Below are 26586 nucleotides of genomic sequence, written 5' to 3'. Positions count from 1 at the left end.
TTTGCACCAAAACGAATGCCTGTTTGAGGCTAGCTTTAAAAAGGGAGAAATGTTTTATTTCTTTAACCGTTTAGGACTTCGTATTTTTGCTGGAGTGTACAGAACACCTCCAAAGTAGGAATAGTTTGAAAGTTTATACAAGCATAGCATTTTGTACTGGAAGGGTACCCTTCCGGTAAAAAACCTACGCTACACATTGCGTAGACACTTTTGCATTGTGGTATTAAGGCACGTGAATTGTGCTAGGCAGCCTGATTGTACAGCAACACTAGGGAAAGAGCCGGCCAGTGCCATATTTTAATAGCTATAGCACTGCCCTGCTCTTTCCCTCGCAAGCAACCGTGCACAGCAAGTTTGGTTGATGTGCTGCATTGCATGATATCATTGTTGATCTACTCCTGCTCTTTAACATTGAGAGTTAGGTGCAAAAGGGTTGCTATGGGGAAGTAATGAAGGTATTTATAGAAAGCACATGTGTGTGTTTAATAAAACTAGTGTAATTGGGGTGTGCTAAGGTATTCTCTCACACACTTCCTGTAATTTTCCCGTGTACTGAAATTATGACCAATAAGTAGTTTGTGACATTTTTGGCATGTAAGTTTTTATGTTAAAACAGAACCTTCAATGGCCTCTTCAGTTGTGTGGTGAAAAAATGAAAAATGTTAAAGTTCATTTACAAAATAACAACACCTCAAATTTCAGCACAAACGGGCACTTGTGAAGAGAAACATGCCAGATTGAAACGTAGGGCAATCTAGAGACCGTACACTAGACTTTGCACACCTTTGCTTAGATAGCAGGACTTTGCAGCTAAATAAATGCTCAAAAGTGATGCTTATGAGCAGTTTGTCTAAAATGCAGAAGTTGGTGAAAATTCCTCATGAACCCTGCTTTGTTTTCGGCATGTGTCTGGAGGGCTCTTGCAAAAGGAATACCTTACTCTCTGATTGCAAATGCAATACCACCTCCTTTGAAGTGTCTGTAAAATATTAACCTTTCTTGATTTCAGTCACAAAACAGTAATACAGGCCCATAGAAATCGGTATACGGAGAAAAAAATGCCCTAAAACTGCCCCTTCCCAATAGCGATCTATAATGGTTTTCTAAATCCATTTAATGATTTGGAAAAGTTTTCGGAATAGTAGCATGGGCATAATATATTTGGCAAAGGGTTTTATCATTCGCAAACCCTCTGATTTACAGAATCAGAAGACTGGAAATGTCTTTGTGTACTGCGTGTTTGGTGTGTGTAACAGTGTTGCTTTGGGTGGCTAGTGTGTGCATACTCATTCAATATGCCCCTGTGTCGTATCTTGAGATGTTGTATTACCTTCCTTCTTTTTCCCACTCCTTGTTGGTTCGAATGTTCCTCGGCCTGTGAGGCTCTATTAAAATGCTGAGATGCATTTATGGCCAATAAATTTAACCCTCTTACTTGTCTGCTTTCCTGTGAATTTATGAAAACTCTTATACTCGTTTATTGGTATTGTGTGTGAAGCCTGTGTGTGGGGTCTGTGTTTGGGAGCTGTGCTCATATGAGTGTTTATACATAGGTGCTTTGTTTGTGTGTCTGTTTGAATGTTTGCATTGGTGGCTCTGTGCATGCTATGTTATGTTGTACCATAGCATGCTATGCTACCAGCATAAGTATAGTGTACTTATTCTATATGTGTGCTGTTGCATTTTTGGTGCCCTTGATAGTACAGGGATTCTCCTTGACAGAAGTCAAAGTGGTCTGTTCTCATTCTGTTAGATTAAAGAACCCAGTCTACCAAATGTATTGTTCAGTTATGGGAAAGGATGTAGCCTTAAGGCTAGAGCTGTCAACCTCGAAGCTGGGAAACCGGGTTTGATTCTCGGCAATGCAGCTCAACATCCTGTGATTCTGGGTAAATCTCTTAATCTCCCCATGTCTACCAAAAATGAATGTGTCCTTCTGAAACGAAACTGGTGCTCATGTAAAGAACTTTGATACCCGATGTCTCGAGTCTGGTTTGCGCTATATAAAACTCTAGAAAAAAAAAAGTTATGGTTTTTATTGGGTAATGGGTGACATAACATTTGCTTGATGCACATGTACTTTTATGGATGTTTTTAATATCCGAATAAAGATCTTTGATTGATTGATTGATGCAATCAGAGATATTGATGGTAAACAATGTGCATGGATGTGCGTTTTTTGTGTGAGTGCCAAAGTACTTTAACATATATTTTATTCTTCTGGAGAACAACAACATAAATTGTCTAGCCTGATTAGACTGTTTTGTTGAGATGAATCATTAGACAAATACACACCTTTAATGCAATGTCGTTTGTCTATGGGCGCTTAAGGTAAATAATTTTGAATGTTTATGATAAGGAGGTTTGTGAAAGAATGGATGTATAATTGAGGTTGCAACGCTTAGCCAAGTAAATGGCTTTGGTGCATTGTTGTGCGCATGATGATGACAGTATTATATATAATGTGTTGGTTTGTGTAGGGAGAAATGTAACTGTATCTAGCTTTGATATGTAGGTTTTAGAGAGGAAATACATTGCTAAGGCAGCAATAGCTTGCCAGTGGGTTGTGCACTTTATGGTGCCAGAGTATTTCTCATATGTGTTCTTTTAGTGTAGGGCCAGGACATAAAATGGTAATTAAATTATTATTTTAATTTTCCTTTTTTGAACCACTGAAAAGCAGTGGGGCGACGCTCCTCCGCCATACGGGAGGAGCCGCCCTGGCTTAAAAGATCCAACCATTAGAGATTCCCAAGGTAGATGGAGGCGTACTCTGTTTCCTATGAGGGATTGGCAAAGTCCATCCAAGAAGGGATATCTACGGAGGAAAGATAGCTCCTGGGACAAAAATTGAACTAACAATAAGGAACATTCAGGTGTGATTTGCTAGAAAGTAGTTTTACTCAGTGTCTAGAAAGCAAGTCTTATTGAAATACTGCTACAGCTGCAAAACACAGAAAACGATGGTTACATTTTACAAGAAAGTAGTGAGTGTCTCAGTTTCTGTGAAGCTTATGCAAGTTACATAAAGATCTGATTTACAGGGAAGTACAAAGTTATTTGTTATGTTATGTTATGTTATGTTAAAATAAACTTATATAGCGCACAGCTACTCTAAAAGAGTGTCCCGGCGCTTTCCACAGGCGGCTCCGTGTGTAATAACATAACAAGAAAAGAAAACTAATACTGAAAAGAAGAAAAAGAAAGAACCCCGCAAAGAAAACAGTTAAACATTAAAAAGCCAAGTCTTCAGGCTCTTCCTGAATTGAAGCAGATTCGAGGTGCTGCGTAGCGCCAATGGCAGAGAGTTCCACAACTGGGGTGCCTTAAAGCTGAAGGAACGGCCCCCAGTCCGCGCCTTCCGCACACGTGGCACCATGGCAGTAAAAAGAGATTCGGACCGCAGTGAGCGGGCAGGACGATAGAAGTTCAGTCTACGCCGTAGGTACCCAGCCCCTGAGCCAAACAAGGCTTTATGCATCAACGTAAGGGATTTGAACATAATCCGCTTACGGATAGGCAGCCAATGAAGCCTCTGCAACAGCCCAGAGGCTCGTGACCGCCTATGCAGGCCAAAGATGGCACGGGCAGCAGAGTTTTGTGCCACCTGCAGGCGTTGGACCAGGTAGTCCGGGAGGCCAAGAAAGAGGGCATTGGCATAGTCGAGCCGGGACCCGATGAGCGCCTGCACTGTAATCCGCCTATGCTCCGCAGAAAGCAGTGGAAGAAACTTGCGGAGCATCTTCAGAGTACCAAAGCAGGTTCCGGCCAGACCCAAGATGTGCGCTCTCAATGATAACTTATTATCAAGTTTGACGCCAAGATTTTTAGCGACCGCAGATGATTGTATCGGAGGGCTCATTTCAGATGGCCACCATTGCCGCCACTCAGGGTCGGTGACACAGCCGAAAAATAGGACCTCCGACTTACTGGAGTTGGCCTTCAGGTTGTTATGATGGAACCAATCGAATACCCTGCCCAAACAACCCCGAATACTCTCTCCATCAAATGGTTGGTCTTTACCACAAGTGAAGAGGAGTTGCGTGTCGTCGGCGTAGGACACGATCTGGGCCCCGAAAGCCTCCACCGCCGCCGCCAGGGGGGACATAAAGATGTTAAACAGTGATGGGCTCAACACAGAGCCCTGTGGAACCCCAACCCCCAGAGGCGGCATCTCGGCGGAGCTCTGGGAGACCCAGATCGTCTGGCGGCGGCCTTCCAGGAAAGACGTAAACCATTTGAGCACCGTCCCCCTAATGCCGATGTCGTGGAGCCTAGCGAGGAGCGCCGCATGGGGGACGGTATCAAAGGCCGCCGACAGGTCCAACAAGACTAACATGGCCTTGCCACCAACATCCAAGGTCTCTCTGATAATCTCGGAGACCTCCAACAATGCCGTTTCCGTACTGAAGTTGGGACGGAAGCCGGATTGGGAAGGATGGAGCAGATGGTTAGACTCAAGAAAGCTCGACAAGACGCCATGAACATGTTTCTCGGTAATCTTGGCCAGAGCCGGGAGAAGTGAAATTGGCCTATATTTGTTTTTGATTAGTTAATTTTAGGTCAACCTCGAAGGTATTGTCAAGCAAATAGAGCATCAGTCAGTCTCTACAAGAGATGTGTGTTTTGGGGGTTGTTCATTTGTAATTGTATTCATGTAGCACTTACCATTATTTGTAAGACTGCAATTTATAAAAATGTAGAAAATTATTTTGTTCCCTATAGGATTTTTATGAGGTCAACCTCTGTGTGATTTACTAGGTAGAGAATAACTCTGTTCCTATAGCAAAATACTTGTGAGGAGGACCCTGAAACGATGTAAAGGAACTTTAATCATTACTCCTTTTTTGATAGGCAATTGTGAGGGACGTGATTAAGCGGCCTTCTTTCCTGGACGATTATCTGGTAGTAGAGATGAGTAGGCAAAGGAGCAGGGGGCATTGTTTGTTAGACTTATAAAGTTAGATTTTGGCCTTCGAGCTATGTAGATAATAATAGTTACAGTATATTGTTGCACATAATTAACTGTGTGCAGTACTTTATTAGCCCTTTCAAATGAGGAGAGGACAAATGCAGGTTGTTTTTCTGGCCTTGTGGGTCTGCTCTTCTGGGGTGGTTTTTCAGGTCTTTCTGTTGGTAGAGATGGGCTGGGAAATATCACATGGGATCCAGAAAAGACCTAACTAGCCCAAACAGAGTTGTACCCAACATAAAGTTGTTTTTATTTTCATTCGAATGCTCTTAACAAAAGAGCACCCTAGAAAGGGTGGAGTGTCACAAAAGAATTGACGTGGATTAAACTGTTGCACCAAAAAATAGGGGTGCAAAAACTAGGTGGGGAGATAAATATACAATGGATTAGAAGGTTCACAAAAATAAGGAGTGAAAAACAATGCATGGGGGACACAAAAACAAGACATGGGGATAAAGCAACGTACCACAGAGGGTGAACAGGCACAAACAGTTGGCATGGAGAAATTGCAAAGCATGCGATACGAGGGAGGGTAGAAAAAACCTGTTATAAAACAAAAGCATTTGGTGTGTGAACACAAAAACGTGAGGTGGGCCCAGAAACAAAGCCCAGGTGTTCGGGACAGAACAACTTGGGTGAGTTGAAAGAGAAGTACAGAGGAGAGGATACACAAAAGTGAAGGTTGAGCCAAAGACAAAGCACACAAGGATACGGGGCAAAACCGACGCATATGGACTGGGAGATGCAGACATAGAGTTGAGGGAGAACTGTGGTAAAGGAAGTGAAAGAAGGTATAAACTGTGAGTGAGGGTGGATTATTAGGGTCTAGAAGCGGTGAAGGGTGAGGTGGAAACGTACCTCAGAAGTGAAAGAGAATGGTAAGGGTCACCCAGGAAACTGAGAAGTCTGACCAGCAGTCACTTTCATCAGAGCCTGTGTCCTGCCTGAATACGTCAGTATGTGTGCTATGTGTTTGCATATGTGTGTGTCTCTGTGTTTTGTGTGTGCTTTGTCTGTTCTCATGATTGTTGTGTTTGAGATATGTGCCCAGGTAAGGGTGCATGTGTAGGTGTATGTTCAAATTTCTGTGGGTATCCGTGAATGTGGTCTGTAACGTCAATGTGCGTGGTGTGTGCATGTGTGTGAGAAGCGGTGTGTGTGGGGTTGCTGTGTGTGTAGTCTGTGCATGTGCTAAAGTGTGTGTGTTGGAACATAAGTACACACACTGATGCCTGCTATGTGACTCTATATGAGTGGAAGTGCCTTTAAGTTGCGTATGTTGCAAAGATCTTGTCGTCTTTAACTCGTTCCGTGCTCATGACGGAACCACGCCGTCATGAGCCACGGTTGCCGTGTGCTCATGACGGAGTGGTTCCGTCAAGCTGCGGCCGTTGGCGGCCGCGCCGCCCACGCGGTGCTAATTCCCCACCTGTGCGGGCGATTAGCGCCGTGGGCGGAGTCATGACGGAACCACTCCGTCATGAGCACAGCCCAACCGTGGCTCATGACGGAGTGGCTCCGTCATGAGCACCGCGCCACCGCGCTGCCCCCCCGCACTCCCCAGCGCTGCGGCGGAATTTCCGCCGCAGCGAAGGGGTTAATATTACTTATGGGAAGTAACTGGGCATCTTGCTTTAAGGAGGTTCGCAGCTTCGCACAGGGAGCACTAAGTAACTAAATAACGGACACGTTTAGTTGAGTCGCAGTTTTAAAACGTCTGCAGGGTTGTTGGCTCGATCATTAAGGAACAGTAACATGTATACACTTTCAACATAGAGCTGGAGATACAAACAGGAAGTGGTGCATTATGCAACATGGAAAACACACATTTGCCAATGTACATTTGCATAAGCAAGTTGACAAGGCAGAGGCAGATTCACCTTAGACAATTGCAGTGCTGGTGGCTGAACCAATAGGAAAAGTATTGCAAAAACAATGCACACATAGGAGGAGTCCCTCTTAGAGACACACCTAAAAAGCACAGACATGCACACACATCAACACAGATGTACACAGAAGAAGTAACTGTTGGATGTACAAAAGATGAGGCACTGTCAGCTACGCACACATGGGGAGACACTGAGATATTATTGCACAGTCAGAAGGACAGTTAGACATACACAGGATCTGGCACTATTACACAGACACACATGAGGAAGCACATGCATGTGTACAAACAGGATGAGTCACTGTTATACATGCAACACAGAAGCGATGTCTGAGAGACACAGAGTGAGGCACTATCAGACATAGGGCCTGACCACGAGGTTGGCGGATGAGACACTCCGCCACAAATGTGACAGATAACTCATCCGCCGTATTACAAGTTCCATAGGTTATAATGGAATTGTAATACAGCGGCGGGATATCTGTCGCGTTTGAGATGGAGTAACACTTTCCGCCAAGATCGTAATCAGGCCAATAGTCAAAGAAGGTGGTAACCACCATGGAGAAGGTGGATGATCGCTATAAATGGGAGGAGACAGTCAGATATGAACACTGGAAGTGGCACCTTCAATACATACTCGTGGGAATACCCAGTCTTACAGGCTCTAGAGGGCTGAACGGCAGTTTAGAGTCATCCAGGCAGAACCCGCCTCTTTAACAGGAAATGACAAAGTCACAAATACAGGAAGATATATTTGTATTGGCTAAGAATTTGAAAACCAATAGCCTGACTTGCTTAGCCAGTACTCAGCAAAAAATGTTATCCAGACGTTGCCAGTGCCAGATTTTGTTGACTTTTTCAATGTTGGCTTGAATCGCAATGCAGAATACTCTGTCTGCAGTAATGTTTTTTTCCATCCACGTAAAATAACATTTGTTGTGGATTGATTGCCACACAAATGCAACGCTGATTTTGAAATAATGAAAACTTTTGTCCTTTTCAAATCATTGTACTCAATGTGAATGGCTTTCTCACTCCACACCACCCTTCATCATATTCAGTATCTGTGAAATACAATAGGCATATGTGGAAAATATTAATTTTTATCTGCATGCTGTTCTCTTGCAGGTATGTGTTTTTATTTGTGTAAGGAAGTCTTGGTGAGGGTTGCAGCAAAAAAGAAGATTTTAGACAGCTTGGCATTTTGGTGAAAAGAGAGTTTTTTGCGCCTTGTTTAGAAGGTCAAGTATTGAAGGCCAGAATCGATTAACTCGCCTTATCAGCAGCCCATAAATATGAAGCAACTGCTCTTTATAACGGTCATATCACTGTCATATTGTGTTTTAAACTATCTGAATGAAAGCATTCAACATTGTGGTTGTGCGTAGCTCATTGAAGTGCCGAGGAACAGCCGGTCATGAATGCTCCTGAGGATCTCACAAATCTCACAGCACCATACTGAAATACTATTCCACACACCTCATTCATGACTGTGGTTAAATTCTTCGATCATGCTACCAAAAACTGGTTTAAAAAATATTAATAGTCTACAAAAGACTATCCCAAAACCAGCAGCCTGTAAGTGGCACAAAGCTCGATCCAGACACTTGTTTTCAACACAATCACAACCAAAGCTACCTAAAGATGGTTTAATAAAATCTCATGTCAAAACCAGCAGCAAGAGACAGATTTCAACAAAATACCACCAATACAGCAGCATGCTTAAACTGGTTTTAACAAAATCTCTTCCCAGTTGCATAACGCCCTTATTGTAAAATCCTAAAAATGATTTCAATAAACTACCATCCCAATCAGTTTAAATAGAATCCGATCCCAATAGCAACAACACTAAACCGTTTTCAACAAAGTTATATCCGAACATCAGGAGCTAAAAAAAGTTTCTACATATCAACACCCGTGCACCAGAAAACTTACACTGATTTTAACCTCTAACTAAATGCCACACCAAAACAAGCAGCAGCCAAAACTGGATTCAAAAAAATCCCAGCCCAACACCAACAAATTCAAACTTCTTTTTTAAACAAAAAGACTATAGCATAAACTGGTTTCTACAAAAGCCCTTCCGAACAGCACCACCCTACACGTGGTTTAAAAAAAAATCAATTTTAACACCTGTAATTGGGTTTAACACTGCCCCTTCTCAAAACTATCAAGGCGTTGAGAATGTTCCTTAGCAGGTTAAGCTACTTTTCAATGAAGAACTATCAAGGAAAACATAGATAAAGCTCTTTTTAGAACACAAATTTCATAAGTAATGATGCTGCAGTGTACTACACGTTTTGGGTGGAGAATGTCCAACAGTTCAAAAATGACTCAGTAAAGGTAACTAAAAATACACATTCCGAAAATATGCAGCAAACCTGCAGGAATATTTTCCCAAACTGGACTATCCGATGGATGGTGTGTTGTAGAGTGGTGACAGGGTCTGGTGGCTGCATCATCCACTATCACACCAGACCAGAACACATGATTTCTGACCCCTCCCCCCCCCCCTCCCCACCACCACTTGACTACTTGTGTGATCTTGGGCACTTCATATTCCTATACCAAAGTTACTTTATGTAGCAGAAACTGAAATACAGAGTTAGTTGACCACAATCACCTTTAGCTGGTGAGCTGCCACATACATGATGCAGAGAGAAGGTTTTCAAAAGACACTTCCTGGGCGCAGAATGGAATGGGCACAGCGCCTGCTGTGTGTTTAGGAGACGTTGTGCTTTACCACAGCACTAGGCCCACTAAGGATAAATACCACATGCCCACGGAAATCAAAGTCAGTGTGACATGTCACCAGTGCCTAGCGGTTGTTCAAGGGGGGTCTAAATGCCAAGGGTAGGGTTGATCCTTCCATGACTTTGAGGAACATTCCTTTTTTTATGAGCATTTTCTCAACACGTCCAATAGCTTCTCGTCAGGATTTTGTGTTGGTGCCCTACTTCTCAGTTATATTTACAATTGTCTTTTTAAGATGTTGACATCTGCCACTAGCTCCACCTTATTTTCTCCTTTTCAAAGTGGAAAACGAAAGCAGGGGGACGAGGAAGCGGGAACCAGTTAGAAGATAAAGTGATGGAACATAGTGCCCACTTGGCATGCCTAGACCAAAAGTGAAACTGCATCCTCAACTCTTGTTTTGCCTTATGTTACATGAACCAATAAAAATTGGAGGAACTCACTTTTGGGGAACTCTGTATGCATCTTCTCACAAAACCCAGAAGTGCTCGAGCTGTGTAAGGCAGGCCCACAAATCCGTTTGTGCACTGAACAGTCTGTGTAACGAATTTCTCTTGACCATGGCGTGCTTGGGAAGATAGCTGATTGCATAAGGGTCCAGTCAGCCTTTTTTTCCTGAGTAGGGAATGGCTCATCCCTGTACTAAAGTAGAATGCATAACACACTCAAAGTGTAACTTACCCCATTGATCTTGGTCATTAAAACGATGTGTAACTTTAACGCAGCCCCCTGTACTGTGCATTTTTGTATGCAAATTTAGAAATGAAGGACCACACCTACACCCTTCTGAAACTTTATTAACCATATCCACACCCACGATTATAAATCATAAACTTGCATGTTTACCGGATCGTATGAATTTGTATTACCAACCAAAACGACAATAGAAAGAGGTATGAATGCACTATAGTGGGCTGATGGAGAACTAGGAACTATGTAAACTCTTTTAATAATACAGAGATCGGTGATCTAAATATTGTTCACTCTGTTCGAATTTAAGGGCGATCTTTCTTAAGCAAAATCTTTTTCTGCAAGAATTGGCACTCAGGCAGAGTACAGCTGCAGTACCTGCACTTAAATCTGTTTTAAATGTTGGGTTCTGCCCCACAAGTGTACATTCTCAAATTCCTAACATCCTAGGAAGGAAGAAGAGGTGAATGGATATATCTGGGTATGAGCTACTACTGGGATAGGATGCATGCATGGTTATACTTAAAAACACATCGGTTTTATGTACGCTAGTATGTGCAACATAAAAATGTATATTTAGTATAGGCGAAGGACGCCGTAACATAGCCATTTTCTATGACTCCCAAAACAAGGGTGAATCACGAGGCTCTAAAACCCGACCCCCCTTTATTCCTTAGGTGTTCGTTCAAGGTATACACTACCTTCCTTCAATGACCAGATAATGTGTTGGCCATTGAGAAAACCAGCCTGTGTACTCCTGCTTCGATGCTCTTTCTATAAGTCCAGCTGCTTCCCTATCTTCAGGATCAGGCAAGTGAGCAGCTGGGCCGCACCCTTTGTGCCTCGCCTGCATCCTCCCTTCGGGCTCTGCTAAAATCATGAGTTTGTTTAAGAAACACATGATATTAGCGGTCACACCCACATTCTCTTCGCGTATACCTCCTGTTTTTTTGCAGTTTTTATAGAGCGCGAAGGTATTGGAGCGCCCTACATGAGCACCAGCAACATTACACATTCTGGGAAAACCCTTGACTCAACGTGCCTCCACAAAACGATTGTAATCTTATGTAATGTAAGAATGCTTCTATTTTTCCTCTACATCGCCCTCCTACCTATTTCCAGATGCTGGCGCATACCTCTTTGGCATTAATCCGCCACTCACTTTTGCACAATCAAATTATGCATTCGTAGGGAGGACACAAAAAATAAACGTACCCACATTGAAAGCATTTACTACGGTCTACATTTCAAAACATGTCACAAGAGAACTCAATATAGCGTTTCGTTAACGGAAGACGTTCACTTTTAAGAATGTTCTAGATACTAAAAAACACTCACGTGTCCACTTAAGCTCCCTGGATATTATGAGAAACTAGCGTGCCTCTATTAACAATTTTTTACTAATACTAAGGACAAATTATTTAAAGAGCTTGCGTGGGTGTTAACTGCTGCTTTAGTAAATGAGGCAGCTCGCGCTCTGACATTTAGTCAATCAGCATTAAGAGGCAAGAGTGGAACATGCTTCTCCTTCCCGGCTGGAGCAGGCGTCTCTCACGGAACTCCAAGATGGCGGCCCCCGAGCTCTAAAATATGAGGGTACGCACGTCCAACGGGTACGCACGCACACACGTGCCTGCACAGATCCAGAGACCTCAGGGAGTGTGTTGTTCCTACCTGGGGACCTGTACTTGCGGACTTGTTTCTAGATCACTCTCATACTAACTTCCTTCAGCACTAGGCACAGAATCATTTCACCAAGCAAAATGGCGCTGCGCCCTCCATTGTGCGCATCCTACGTCTAAAGAGAATCCCACAGAAGCTGCCGAGGGGGGCGCAATGTATTCAAAGGTGTTTAGAGACTCTAGTGACCGCTTTCTAATAATCGAAATCCTTTCAATAGTCATTGATAAATCCTAACCTATTTTTACTGTGCAACAAGGCTAATATGCTTGTTTGAGTTTCAATGTAGAATGTGATATGTGTTTTTTTTTCTCTTGTGGCTCTGGTTAATCCTCATGGAAATATGGCGCACATTTCGTCCTTTGTTTTCCAAGCTTGCCCTTGAAGTTGGATGGCAAAACCTCCACTCTGTCCATACCCTGTGGTCGCTTTGACCCTCGATTGCACCTAATTATCTTTCTGAGAGCGGTGCCTCGATTATGTTTATATAAATTTCGGTCAAGCACGTTACGTTTTATTTATTCATTTAAATACATACACTTGGTATGTACATAAAAACGTTAACACTAATGATATATATGTCCATATTCTACATGTGCACTCATACACAAAATCGTAATTTAATTTTACATACATTCTCCTTCGTACATATAAACTCATTTGTATGTTTATGACACATATACACGTATTCCTATTGTTCCTATGTATATATGCACAGACAAAAACATTTTAATGTTATCTTCTCACAATCATGTTCAAATACTATACACGAATGTGTGCATGCATGTTATTTACTTATACACACCTTAAGCACATACATTGTATATCTAGGTGTATATTTGTATATTTTCTTCCTATCCTGGGGGATGTCTTGATTTTGAGTCATTTACTGTTAAACCCATTTTAAAAGTAAACGAAAATACATATATAGGTACAATATTTATGGCCATGGTATTACCCTACAAAAGGGGCCTATTATGTCAAAAAAAACCGATTGCAGCGCAACTGAAAACGTAAGTAAATCAACGGAACAACATAAAACTAAGGCTAAAGGGTGGGAAGCCCGTTTCTAGGAGGCTGGATGTAGTTTGAGGCCTGCTCGTTGTGGAAGTCAGCAGCAGCAGCCAGGGGTGCGTGGGTGTTTTGCAGCCCTCTGCAATGTGTGGGCCGATCGGGGAGCCCACCTCATTGTCTGTCCTCTCAGCCGGCACCGGCGCACAGGCTCCCTTTGACCCCGCCGCTCCACCGTGTAAAATCGAGTTAGCCGGGAGCTTGCTATCTAATTCCAGGAATGGAGATGTAATCTTTTTACGAGAGAGCACTTTAAATATGCAGCAAGCGCGGGCTTTTATGCCAGGCTGCCTAGACAGCAAAGTGCACGCCGCCATTTGCTCCTCTCTGCCTACATTATTTGAAATCAATACTTGCGAAGTCAAAATACTTTTGACAACATTGTCTTGCTGCATATGAAATAATCTCGCTCAGCGACACTTTGTGGAGCAGCCTGGTTACATGGGCAGAATGAATATAAGATATTTCGCTCAGATCCAAATTACGTGTTTTAACTTATAAAGGCTGCATGCTTGTCGTAATTTTTGCACCGGGCAAATACGGTTGTATGAACATAAACATACTTTTAATAAATAACAGTTTGATTTATGGAGTTTCCAAGTACATTTTGAGGTATTCTTCCAATTGGTTTAAACTGTGTTGTTTGGAAATTGCGTTTTAAGCATTACAAAATTGCATTTGGAATATGTATTGGACGTACATTTTTCACTTCAAAAGTTTTGAACTAAAAAGAAATACTCGAGAAGGAATTTGTGTTTCGTTTCTCATTTCGAACCTGTGTACGATTTCATGCCAGTAACCTGTGTTAATAAACCTATGCATTTAAGGTACCCTCTCAATGGAAATGGCTCTTGACTTTCTAGACCCAAGGTGAAGTTATTTTAAATAAAAACATGATTTGTCTGCGTATTGGTTAAACAAATGAGCTGAATGTGCCATTAAATTTTATGAAGAGGATTTTTTAAAATGTACTTTTGATCCTAAACCCACATATTACCAATAGTTCCTAGAGTAAACAGGGACTCGCGAAAAAAGTTTAGTATCATTGTTTCTTACACCTGCGTTTAGTCCAGTTAAAGACAATATATGATACACAGCTGCAATTTAACATTGTTAACCACTGTAAGACCTTTTCATTTTAAACTAGGTATTCGGTTATGCTTGTTTTTTAAAGACGAGATCCTGGAGTTACACTATCAACAGTGAACTTCAAAATAAAATAAAAATGCAGTATTTACAAATATTTTATCATGAATAGTTGCAAACATCTTTTAAAAGCATGATTTTCTATAAAGTTCTTTACATAAACCCAGCTGCACGGTTGAACAACCATTTAGAGAAATATTTTTGTTAAATTTGCAATAGGCGGGAAGGCTCATCAGTCTGTGGCATGTGCTTTGAAGTCGCATTTTCGGTCCATTATTTCATTAAGCTGAATTTCAAACTGTACACCAAGAGTTTGGGTACTATTTTAACTGGTGCAAGCTAATTGAAATGTCCTTTTTCTGCGAATAACTAAATGTTTATGAGCAGTCCTCCTAGAAAGAATGTCTCTGATGCATGGATAAGTGACCAAACTTTACATTTGTACTTCTGAGATTCTTCAAAATTATCTGGAAACCTGCCTTCGATTGCACAGCTGGGATACGTCCATCTTTAGATTTTTTTTGTGGTATATTTTCTCTTGAGCACAATTGTGTTTACACTGAACATGGATTGCAGAAACTGCGTTTTCTGAAACTTTTTCAAAAGATGGAATATTGCTAATGAACCCAAAGGCCACATTTCAATCCTGAAGTTGAGCTAAACTTGTGCCTTTTAAAAAAAGATCTCACCGTCAAGATTCTAACAAAACTTGTATTCAAATAACGCCCACGTTCTGGCGAAAGCAATTCACTTCCAAAGCTTTACTTTGTCTAAGAACCAAATAAACGTTTTCCTAGGGGGGAAAAAAAGCAAACTAAACATATACAAATATGACACTCATTCAGTTGAAAAAGTATAACCATGTAGCAAACGCGGTCGCACACACACAACACACGCACACTTTTGCATATGTCCTATTTCAAAAGGACACGTAGGAGAAGTACTTTTAAATAAAAGTCTGACCTGATATCCAGGGAACTGAAGTTTTTAGCAAGGCAGAAGCCATTCTACAGACATAGTACAGAAGTTAGGCGGCTGCAGTGTTGCATACTAACAGCGAGCTGGAAAAGGCTGCAGGGGCCGTGTGAAGTGCGCTCTGTCTCGGTGATTAATGGGGGTGAGAGCCGGGTGAAAGCCAGCCCCCAGTCACTACAAGCTGGCAAAGTGATTTTACAGAACAACAGAACGCTGTTCCGAGTCAACCTCCAATCCCCACCCCCCCACACACACACTGACCGAGCCACCCTCCCCCACAAGCTATTCTTTAAAGAAAAGCCACCTTTACTTTTTTCAAAGACTTCCTTTATTGTTGTACGAAACTGTAAAATTTTAAATATTTTTCCGACTTGTCAGCTTAGGCAAAACGTTTTTTTAAATAAAAATGCTACTCTGTTTTTTTCCACTGGAAATAAATCGTCGATTGAACTTAAATAGGTTTTCGAAAATAAACATAAAAATTACTTTCTCTAAAATACACAGATCAAAATCGGCTGAAAAACTACAATCATAAATAAATAACTTCTGCTTTACAATGAGGTCCTGAGAGATGCCCACCAAAAATAAAATTATCCCGGGGTGCAGAGTGGCGCCGGAGTGTGGTGGTGTGGGGGTGGGGCGGGGGTCATACAAAAAAGTACAGTTTAGAGGGATCGGGCTGTATATGCGAGAGATTCGTGCATATGTCTTGGTTGCTGTTTACACAGACTGAAAACGTCATTTTAAGAAGAGGGCGATTTCACCTCTTAGCTGTTAAAACTCCTATAGTTGCCGAATAATGTAGGCAAATGTGCATGAACTCTTGGTAGATAAGACACTTCACTGGGGTGTGTAATATGTTCCATGCATAGCTTTATAATGTCCATCGATAAATAGAGGTAACTTGCTCGGTTAATACTGCTGTGTGCGTACTGGATGCACGAGAACGTCCCTTCAAGGCCACCGTAAACATGGCGACTTCCATCACAGTGGGAAGACCTGGGCCACCTACAGATGTGTCAGTACTGGGGGCTCCTGGGAGGCCCCCTGAGGCACAGGGTGTGTGTTGAGGTCTGTATAGGTTGGGTGGGGGTCGCAGGGCCCCAGGTGGTGCTTGCTGGGCACCTGGGCAGAGCAGCTGTAGTCCGTTCCTACTGAGGAGGGGTGAGGGAGGCTGTAGAGGGGGGCAGGCACAGGGTCCAAGTAGTTTCCACCCAGAAAACTCGGGCTGCCCTGCAGGTTGGGGACCCCGAAGCTGCCATCCTCTTGCACGGAGAAGTGCTCATAATCCGGGGAGACAGATTCGGACCCGTACCTTTTGTGGGCGGAGCTGTTCTCATACAGGGGCAAGGAATAAGCTGCCAGCCCGTACAGGCCCCCCGGGGTCCTGCTGTAGGTGTTCTCCACAGGCAGCTCGTAAGCCGCCTCCTCCAGCATGGCCCCCTGGCCGGGGTAGGGATGGAGCGGGGGGCTCCTGCTGGGTGACTGCCCGCCGAGGGGGCTGCCCCCTCCCTTGCCCTTGTGGTCCTTCTTGTACTTCATGCGGCGGTTCTGGAACCAGATTTTGATCTGCCGCTCTGACAGGCTCAGCAGGGAAGCCATCTCCACCCGGCGCGGGCGGCAGAGGTACCGGTTGAAGTGGAACTCCTTCTCCAGCTCGACCAGCTGGGCGTTGGTGTAGGCTGTGCGGGCCCTCTTGGAGTTCGAGCCCGGGGGGCTGTCATCAACACAGTCGTCCCCTGTAGGTTGAAAATAAAACAGTTCTGTAAAACATGCACTTCGACCAATCCGCCCACTGCCCACCCAGGCATCCCTTCTACCCGTCCACCCGAGTTTAGCTATCCACCCACGCTCAAATTCATCCATCCACTCATTCGTCCATTTTATCACCTCAGATATACCCATCCTCGGATCTGCTTATCTATCCATCCACCTGCCTTGACATTCCCATTCCACATCCCAATCGAACCATCCGTCCACCATCCAGGTATTTCAGCAGCCACCCGTCTATCGATCCATCAACCATGATACACCGTCCAGCCCATCCATCCGTCCACGTCCATTGTTCTATTCTATTCATGCACCCACCCATCCACCACCCATGGAGCATTTATGCAAATCTTACAGTCTTCAGATTCGTGGTTCACCCATCCAGATGTCCACCAATAAATCTATCCACCCATAACTCAGTTTTTCTATCCGTCCAATATTCAGCTAGCAACATCCAGTCCAACAGTCTGCCCATCCACCCACTCATCCAACTATTCATTCGTGAATGTATCTGTTATCCTAGCCTATACCATTCGAGCACTGTATACCCATAATCCCATGCAGTCACCTGTTACGTAACTACTCACATACTGTGCGTCTGTTTATCCACCAAACTTTCCTCCCTTAACCCATCCATCGCTCTAACTACCGAGTGTCCACCAACTATCCACCCATTCACCAAGAAGGCATGTAGGTTTCATCCTTCAATCTATCGATCCGCCGCATATACATCTATCTAACCAGTTTTACATACACCCACCCAACTCTCCACCCTTCGGCCATTCGCTGGTCTAGCTCTTCAGTATCAACTAAGTAACCAGCTCATTCACCCAATATGTACTCATATTCCATCAGCCCATCCATTCATCCATCAAACTGCCCATCCATAAATCAATATACCCACCCACTAACACAACTATTGACAAATCCGTCCTACTCTGCGCCCACCCATTTATTCACACATCCTATGGATGCCCCTTTTATAGCTTCTCCCCTGCAAACAAGCATGGTACAACCTGGTGATTCCATTAAAATAAGTTATCAGGTAGGCATGACTGATTAAACGCATTATGTAAAACACATTCATCCCGCAAGGAATCTAAACCGGTGAAGCCCATGTACATCTTTGCTGTGCCCTATATACGCCGAGAAGCTCCCAGTGGCTCCTGATATAAAGAGGTTAAAGTTGGCGGACATATTGGAACAGTAAACCAAGCCCTTTGATGGCAGGTCCCATACAGCACAGCTGCGGGACAAACCAGACTGGGTGGGACAGATCACTCTTATAAACGGAATGGGATATGCAGGGACCCTGCTTTGACCCTTGTTCAAGGTGAGACACACTTTGCTTGGTGGCAGGCCCTTACCTGTCAAAGGAGGGGGAGGAGGATGCTTTTTCTGCTTGAAGCTCTGTCTGGTTTCCTTCATCCAGGGGAATATCTGCTTTGGTGGGTTGCTGCTTCTGTTGGCTCTCGTGGTGCCATTGGTGAGAGCTGAAAACTTAGTCACTGTCCCAGGAGCTGTCCGGGCTGGGCAGCCTTTGGAGGCGCTGACATCCGGAAGTGGGGAGGAGGGGGCCGCAGGGGGCCGGCGGGCGAGTTCGGGGGACTGGGCTGGCTGGCATCCGTCGGTCAGACTGCCATCGCCCAGTTGGTCCACTGTGTGACTGGCTGAGGCGCTTGAGTGGTCCGGCTGCATGCAGTAGGGTGACTGCTGGTACTCGGCGGAAGTTGGGAAACTTTCGTGGCCCAGGTAACCCATGACGCCTGGCTCTTGGTAGGGACAGTCTCCAAAGGACCCCTGCTGATCGAAGTAGAGGGCTTTTTGCATCTCCCAGCTTTTCTTCCTAGGAGACCCCCGGGCCCCTCAACTTAGCGAACGGGAGGACCCCCCAAAGAACCACGTGGTCGATGTGAAGAGGGGCCACTCCCCGGAGAGGGGGGTCCTTGGGTTAGGCTCACCAGGCAGGCAGCACGTGAGAGAGACGCATCCCAGGGCGGAGGCGCGGCCACTTAGCACAGCATCCCGGCAAGGTGCGCGCGGAGGTCCCCAACCTGCTGACAGGAGGAAAAGTGGAGAGAAAAAAAACAGGAAATTAATTTTAATTTGGGGGAGAAAATAGGGACGAGAGAGGGCCACCTTCTGACGTGCTCTGACGTGGCACCTGCAGGGGATATTTTGGCTACCTCTCACACACGCATTGGCAAGCTGGGACGTGACAAAGGACCACCGAGCGCTGGCTCTGCCCGAGGCTACAGAAATAAAAAAGTTCCTGCCGGGGTAGGTACTGCGAGCTCCAAAAAACCCATATTTGTTGTGACATCCCAAACCCTGACGCCCCAGCAGTAACTGCTGACAGGGAGATCCCGTCTCCACCGGGGATGTCACCTACAAGTGAAGCTTTTTTTTTTAAACTCCCAAAATGGCAGCGCTGTTTTCCCCAAATCATGAAACGGGTGCGATGTTTATTCGTGTAATCGATAACCGTGTGACCTCGTATTTGCCATGCATTATCTGTAGCTAAGGGTGACGGGCATGGGGTTCCAGGTGCCCCCCAAAATTATCAAAATGCGACTTTTAAGATTGGCCCTATGTGCCTCCATTTTCTGTAAATGCTGTGGGTCATTCGTCTGCTGAATGTGGGGTTTATTTTATAAACTGCGGCTTAAGTTTGGGGTTGAGGGTCGGTGGTAGTAAAGGTGTGGATTTGGAAGAACGCCTCTGCACTTGGGGAGGGCGAGCTTTAATTCAGAACTCAACGATTTCCTTGGATTCGTCGGGAAGGGGCGAACAAAGCCGATTGCAGAATAATTACCATAGAGAGACAGTGCGAGGGAACAAAGGGGGGCGGGCTACGTGCTACGGCGGATCGAATATGTCCTGAAATCAGCTCTCTGTCCCACACCTCTGTCCCCGCAGAGCCAGGAGAGGCCGCAGGCTGCAAGATTTGACTAAATGTGTTTGCAGAAGTGTGAGCTTTTTGGGTGGATTGTCGTGTCTTCGGACGCTATCCGTGGCTCTGGGGGAACAAGGTGGGTCCTCTCAGAGCCATATCACATGAGCCCCCAAAACATGTCTTATGGGCCCGGAAGCGACACTGTCGGGTAGGGGGGCTGCCCCTTGGCCAGTATGTCAGGTACCCTTTCATACATAGGTAAGCTACGACCAATTAACACTAAAAACCATAGCACAGATATAGCAAATGACCGCCACCCCTCAGCACAGACAACGAACTGGCCCTGCTTCTGAACCAAAACTTACTTTTAGCCAAGGAAACTTTACAAGATGTGTAACCCACCTAAAAACGACTTCTTTTTCATGTTTGGTTTTAGATTATCATTAATTTGATGAAATATGCGGTTCCTAATATTCTTTTCGCAATTTTTATCCCATTGACGTCATTTGAGTTCTCACACCAACGGGCATCGTGATGTGAGCAGCCCCGCACAGGAACACGAAGTGTGAGGAATCCAGGGGACGGCCCGGGCCAGCATTCTACAGACTCCTCACAAGTCAGTTTATCTGTCTGTCTGTCTGTCTGCCTTTATATCTATCTATATCTGTCTGTCTGTCTTTTTGTCTATATATGTAATTACTGCCTCCTTCTAAAGGGGGACCGACGCGTCTATAGCCCCACACAGCTTGGTAGCCCCAGTCACAGACAGCCATGCGGTGTACATACGTCATCAGTTATGGGAGCAAGTAATAACTACTTGTGACGGACTTGAACTCAACCCTCACAGGGTGGGCTATCTCATGACTGCCTCTGACCTGTTACACGCATAAAAGGGGTTCAGCTGCCCCAAGAGCTTCTGCAGGGGTGTACCCGGCCTGTACTGACATTGGGGTAAACTGGGGGTATTTACACAATGACATAAGGGAGGGGCGGGCTCCAGCAGATTATCTATAGTCCGGGTTTGGAATTTCTCTGCATTAAGAAGACCCATAATGTATATGATATATTGAACGCATAGGGCCCTCTCGCTTTCGGTGTCATCCGCCCGTGTTAGGGTTCAGCCCTCTTAGATTAGGTCTGGGGCAATGGGAGAGCTTTTCAGTTTGGTCGGCATAGCAAGGAGTTACGAAGTCCCAAACAGCCCCTTGGGTGAGTTTAACCAATCAGAGAGCTCATCCAATTATAGAGACTTCTTAGAGACTTCCTAGCCCCCTATTCTGTACAGTAGAGCGAGTGATTAGAGCTTGGCCACCCGGTGCAACAGCTTTAATCCTACCATTGCTACTTGGATTTCCAAATGGCAATGCTTATGGTAGGGACCCACGTCATCACGCTACCGTCACACATGGATCCAGTACTTTACACACCCCAACTCTTACAGATCCCAGCGACAGCATGACATGCCGGGATGCCCTATTTCCCTCTACAAATGGTTGTCAAGTTCTACCTATGTCACTCCGCCACACTTCCAACCACCTATCTGCACTTCCGGTTTGAACACCCGACCTTTATATTTTCTGTTTAACATATTTATCCCAGAATGACTCAGACGCTTACAGTAATCTGTGCCAAGGAATCGGACCTCTTTACGAAAAGGCACTTTAAGAAAACGTCACTCGCGCGCACTTCCTGGCCAGAAAATGACACTTGTGGCCTCACGCACTCTTGTGAGTTTTACACTCCTTTCTGCAGGGATCCATGACGAACCTCCTGCACCCCACTGCAGCTCCAAGTGCCGGCCGATGACCCCCTGCACTAGTCTCACCTGCAGGGTCTCTGAAACATGCGGTGTCCCCGTCTAGCCTTTCTGTGGTCTAACATCTGACTGGAGTCCAGCTCTGGACTGCCTTTAAAGTGCAGACTTAGCACTGTAGTCGGCCGAACCATAACAAAAAATGTGAGCTACCATACTCCAGCTAAATGCTTCCAGTGTATGTGCGGTAGGGGGTGACACTTTGACAAGCTGTGTCTGTCGGGCTGGGGCCCAGACCCACACAACGACGCCCTTTAATTCCGAGTTTGTGTGCCGAGAAGCGCTTTCGACGAACATTTGTTCGAATATTAAGCAGCTGTATAAGGGGTGGGCTAGGGCGGCGCCCAACACACACTTCCTGCTGACCCCCTTTAAACCTGGCACATGGCATAACTTGTGGTAGTTTACTGGGGGGCAGGGGTGAGAACCCTCGGGGTACAATCACCAACAGACACACAAACAGGGACACACATTCACACACACACTTCCTGTGAGGCACATGCAGAGAACACCCCTCCAACAAATGCCCACTGTGCAGCAATGTAAATATTAAAGCTCCCCTCCACTGAACCCCTACACTCTGCACCCCACGATTTGATATCTCCAGATTAGTTTTGTGAGGGGAAAAATATTGCCTGTAAACGGTAATGCATAGCCTTTTATTTACTGGGAAATTGTAGGGTCATGTACATATCATTTAAGAAGCCAATCGCCCCCTCCTCCCCCACCCCAGTAAACATTCTGCGCCTGAACAATTTGTTTGCCCAGTCCTGGAGGAGAGCATTTTTTTTTCCTTGAAAAAAAGCGCTCTCCGGCAGCCTCGCTTGTCAGGCGGGCGCATCTCCCAGCCTTCAGCGGCAGCAAATCCCTGTGAACTCAGTTTGAACCGAGATCTCGATCGTAAATCATCCCCAGCAGAAAAAAAAGCCTGCTGTTTGCATCTTGTGCCGATCCCCCTTACCTTTAACACTTTCACAGGCGAGCGAGGGAGCCCGGCAGCGGCGGCAGGAGTTCACAGCCCTAATCTCTGTACCAGCAGCAGAAAAAAGAAGGTGGGGGTGGGAACCGGGAAGGGAGGGAACTACATAGCAAAACAAATATATAGAAGTGTCTATAGGGGCATGAATGGCTTGCCTTATGGGTTTTTGGGTGGAGGTATTGGCTGCAAGGAAGTGGTTGGCAGCAGTGCTGCAAAGCAGTGGGTTTGGGCGAATGTTTTTTTTATTATTATTTTATGTGGGGTTTTTTTTGGTTGGTTCCAGGAGAATGTCGGCGTAAAAGCAGTAACGCGAGCCACAGCCCAGCGTCAGAACGGCCCTGGTGCAATCAGTCGCAGGGAAAATTTGCATTGATTAGTGAGTGCACAGGAAATAGGATTTTTAATGGAAAGGTGGAGTGAGTTGGAGAGATTTTTTTTAAAAGGCGAGATCGATAGGCTAATGGGGAAAAAATGTTAGAAGAATAACACAATTAAGTATTACACTGTCTACCACTCCCCTCAAGTAACCCCCTAGTCTGAAACCAACCGAATGTTCACGGATGCCACAACATAGGTTGGCCGGAAGTAAGCAACTCGGTTATGGGCAAACAAATAACATCTTCACAACTTATTCTTTTCAGTTGGAGGGCACATTTTCTTTCACCCCATGTCCCCTTGGACGAAAGCGCCCCGTTCTCTAGTCCACTAATGCACTCCGATGTTTATTACACACACAACTGCTGTCCCCTGTGCTGTCTTCTCCTAACCCCCCCCCCCCCCCCATTTTATGATTTATGGTGTTCGCGCCTGTATGACAACCCTGCTCTAAAAAGATAAATAAATAAAAAACAATTTCAGCGCTGGAAGGCTGAAAAAAGTTTAGGCGGTTGGAAAAAACAGAACACGGCTCCACTAATTTAATATGACAAACCCGAGTGATGAATATACTTATGCAAATTCTCGATGTCTTTTCTCTCGCCCTCTCTCTCTCCGCGAAATTTAACTGTAAGTTAATGTTCCTCGGCGAAAGCAGGAGCCTACACTGGTCCGGTTAATGGCTTAGGTATTAGCTGGCCCTAACGATGCATACAAACACGCGCGTCTCTGTGGGCTGCGAGCAAGATTTATGGCGCAGGAGCCGGCTGGAGCTGTAAACAAGGAGAAAAGGCACAACTCGGCTGCTCTGCGCCACTTCCTACTTCAGGGGAGCTTTTAAAAAACAGGCCAAGCCGTGGGAGGAAGGCAGGAATCCACCGGCGTTGCAACTTTTACACAAGAGCTTCGCTTGTTTTTGGTATTTTTTGTGTACTCGTTCTTTGTTTTACTTTCCTTTTCTTTCCCTCTCTTTTTTTCCGACCAGGAGGACAGGAATTCTTTGCAAATGTAATGCTTGAAAAAAAGCACGCATTGCGAGGCATTCGGGTGGCTGACTTTTGCAGGCCCCCATACTCGGAGGAGGTAAGGAAGGCGGAGATTGAAGCGGGTTGGAAGGTGGACGAGGAAAGCGGAACTGTGGGCGAGGGGTTTGTGAAAAGCGATAACTTTAACACCCGGAAGCGAAAAGGTTCAGGGGTGTTTGCTGGTATCCCATTGGGCAAGTGGACTTTGTACACCTTTTTTTGTTTTATTTCCTGATACTTTAGTAAATTTGATTTATTGGCTTATATTTAAAAGAATGGCACCCTGAAATTTTTTATTAATATATAATCAAACGAATGTAATTGTTCGCAACGGGGCATCTTTAATTTCAAATTATTTCCTTCTGAAAAGGGGAAACGCAGTTCAACTTTTCCTTATTTTTCTCTGTTTGTCGATGCTTGTAGGTTATGCGTAGCGTGGCAAATACCAACCGACTTTTTGCCCCCACTCTCCTTCAAAACATAACATTAGAGTTTGAGGTGGAAACGTAATAGATCCTTACACCTTTAAAATGCATTGCAAGTGTACAAGTATTCAACCCCCATTAAATGTACTGTTGCACACACATGCAGTTCAAGATTCACATTTGTAAATGGCAATTTAAGTCTTTTAATAGATGCGTCAGTACTTTAATATTAAAGTTGCAGATGCCTTCGTCTGTATCATGAGCTGAGTGGGTCGCAGTTATTGTATAATTTCCCCAACACCGGTAGGTATTCAAGGTGATAAGAAAGGGTCACTTCCTTGGGGGGGTCTTCTTTACATATGATAGACACATTTTCCAAAGTTAACTGAACATGAAGTCGGAGGGGGGGTAAAGACAAATGCACACCAACAGTCACTGAAGTGCTAACATTTCTTTGAAAACTAGTATTTCTCTTTGTTTAGGCTGCGGTGCTGAATAATCTTTTTTCCCCGATCCCATCCCCCACACAACACAGAAACCACGCTCTTGGCCTTTGTGCTGAATTGCAGAAGGTAATATTTGCTTGTCTCTGGGAAAAAAAGGGTCTTTGTCAAGCCAGGGCGCCCTTCTATTTTGAAATTTATACATCCTCAGCACGAAACATTGAATTCGAAATATACAATCGGGGTTCAGGCAACAGTGAATAAAGAAAAAATGGCTTTTGATGCAAGTATACGTAACGTGTTATGTTATTTCGGAACGTACGATCCCTGCGTTCTCTACTCCCAGGTCCCGGAAATACTCTTTTCATGAATAACCGGCGTTTATTCAAACACAGATGGCTGCCAGGGCTTTCCTTCTCACCGACCTGCTTTGCCCCCGAAGTCTCACGTTGAAACATGCATAATAAACCGATTTGCACTCTAGTGCGACCGTTTCCTTGCTGCACCCCTCACACATCCGCCCGAGGTGGACTGCCAACAAATGCATATTTTGAGAATAACAATTGGCGAAAAGCAGGGATCGTGCGCCGAGATGCTCCCTCCCACAAGAGGAAGGGAAAACCTGCTGGCTCCCGGTCATAAAATATTTAAAGCCACGAGTCGAGGTTCCTATTTATTACGAGTGTATAATTCACAATCATTGTGCATTAATAAAGCCGTAATGATAAACTCCGCAGGAGAAGCATGCGAGGAGCGCAGCTTTATGGCCGCCCTTATCGCTGTAATGACCTTTCCATCAAGAGGGCCATAACTCACTTCATCGCCGGGGCCTTAAATATCTCGCCAGCCCTCCCCTGGCCGCTGCCTCGCGCGCGCACAGACTCACTTGCACAGGCACCGGGTCCTCTTCCGTTACCACACCCGGGAGCCACCGGCGGCAGGAGTTCGGCGGCGGCCGGGAGCAGGATGGCGCTTTCGGCGCGGTCCAGTCGCTGTTTACGTCCGTTTGTTTTTGTTCGTTGTGGGACGGGCTGCGGGTGAGTAAAGGGAGCCGTCGGACCTGCTCCCCGAGGCTGTCTGCTCTTCTGCCGGCGGCCTAGGCTGCTGCCGGGACCGCCTGCCCACGTGATGAAATCTCATTTCTGCAGCTTTCTCTATTTTCCTTTTAATTTCATTTGACTAAAACACCCACCCCTCCTTAAAACAGCCTCTCGCCAGGAAAGCAAAGCCAGGCACCCCTTAATGTCTCAAGAAGTCTTGTTGCCTGGGAAGGTGTCCCTCTCAGTTCTAGGACGTGCCCCCTTTTGTCCCCACAAATAGAACACAACAGAGGCTGGTTTTTTTTTGTACTTACAGACAGATTCTAAAAAACGTACGTATTGTTGTAGTCTACTTACAAGTTGCAAGTGCCGGCCTGCTCTTGTTGACTGCGAAACTCTCAACCCAAGCCTTTTCTGCTGAAAGCTGTGTTAATTCTGAAATCTTGTCGAGCGTCTGTCAGGGCAGCAGGGACTGCCGGGAGGGAGGAGGGGGTTAAGTGGAGATTTCCATAAAGTTTTACATCAGCTGAGCCAGCCTAGAGACCCCTCCCTGCCACCCCCCCCAACGATATGAGCAAACATTTACACTCACTTTTGAGGTGTCACACCCTTATGGCAAGTTTTCCGTGGGTGTCTTAAATGTG

At 45.1% G+C, this 26586-nt stretch overlaps 1 protein-coding gene and 1 long non-coding RNA gene across 4 annotated transcripts in view; both read right to left on the bottom strand.

Moving 5' to 3' along the window:
- Positions 1–15366, bottom strand: part of LOC146856542 (uncharacterized) — a 33132-nt gene extending 17766 nt beyond the window's left edge. The window contains exon 1 of the long non-coding RNA XR_014981509.1: positions 15165–15366. This is a non-coding gene — a long non-coding RNA (uncharacterized LOC146856542). The remainder of the gene's footprint in view (positions 1–15164) is intronic.
- A 138-nt stretch (positions 15367–15504) lies between these two features.
- On the bottom strand, positions 15505–26369 carry LOC146856541 (homeobox protein Hox-D3a-like). 3 transcript variants are annotated; one of them, XM_085654722.1, is made up of 3 exons: positions 26300–26369; positions 18314–19003; positions 15505–16915 (listed from the first exon to the last, which is right to left on the bottom strand). In XM_085654722.1, the coding sequence occupies exons 2-3, from the start codon at positions 18774–18776 to the stop codon at positions 16185–16187; spliced, it is 1194 nt and encodes a 397-aa protein (XP_085510848.1). In that variant the 5' UTR covers positions 18777–19003; positions 26300–26369; the 3' UTR covers positions 15505–16184. The 3 variants fall into 3 exon arrangements, with proteins under 3 accessions (XP_085510848.1, XP_085510847.1, XP_085510850.1); XM_085654721.1 differs by lacking the exon at positions 26300–26369 and adding an exon at positions 25789–26197; XM_085654724.1 differs by lacking the exon at positions 26300–26369 and adding an exon at positions 22617–25596.
- Positions 26370–26586: the final 217 nt, after the last annotated feature.

This window comes from Triturus cristatus, chromosome 4_1 (genome assembly GCF_964204655.1).
Source record: "Triturus cristatus chromosome 4_1, aTriCri1.1, whole genome shotgun sequence".
NCBI lineage: Eukaryota > Metazoa > Chordata > Amphibia > Caudata > Salamandridae > Triturus > Triturus cristatus.
Note: the sequence above shows the minus strand (reverse complement) of the source record. Positions and strands in the feature narration are given on the sequence as shown.

What these genes read in the sequence shown, in the direction of transcription:
- LOC146856541 (XM_085654722.1), bottom strand. Translation starts at nt 18,776, where the DNA reads ATGCAAAAAGCCCTCTACTTCGATCAGCAGGGGTCCTTTGGAGACTGT. An exon ending in TCCTCCCCCTCCTTTGACAG is followed by an intron (nt 16,916 to 18,313) that starts GTAAGGGCCTGC and finishes TTCAACCTACAG; the next exon opens with GGGACGACTGTGTTGATGAC.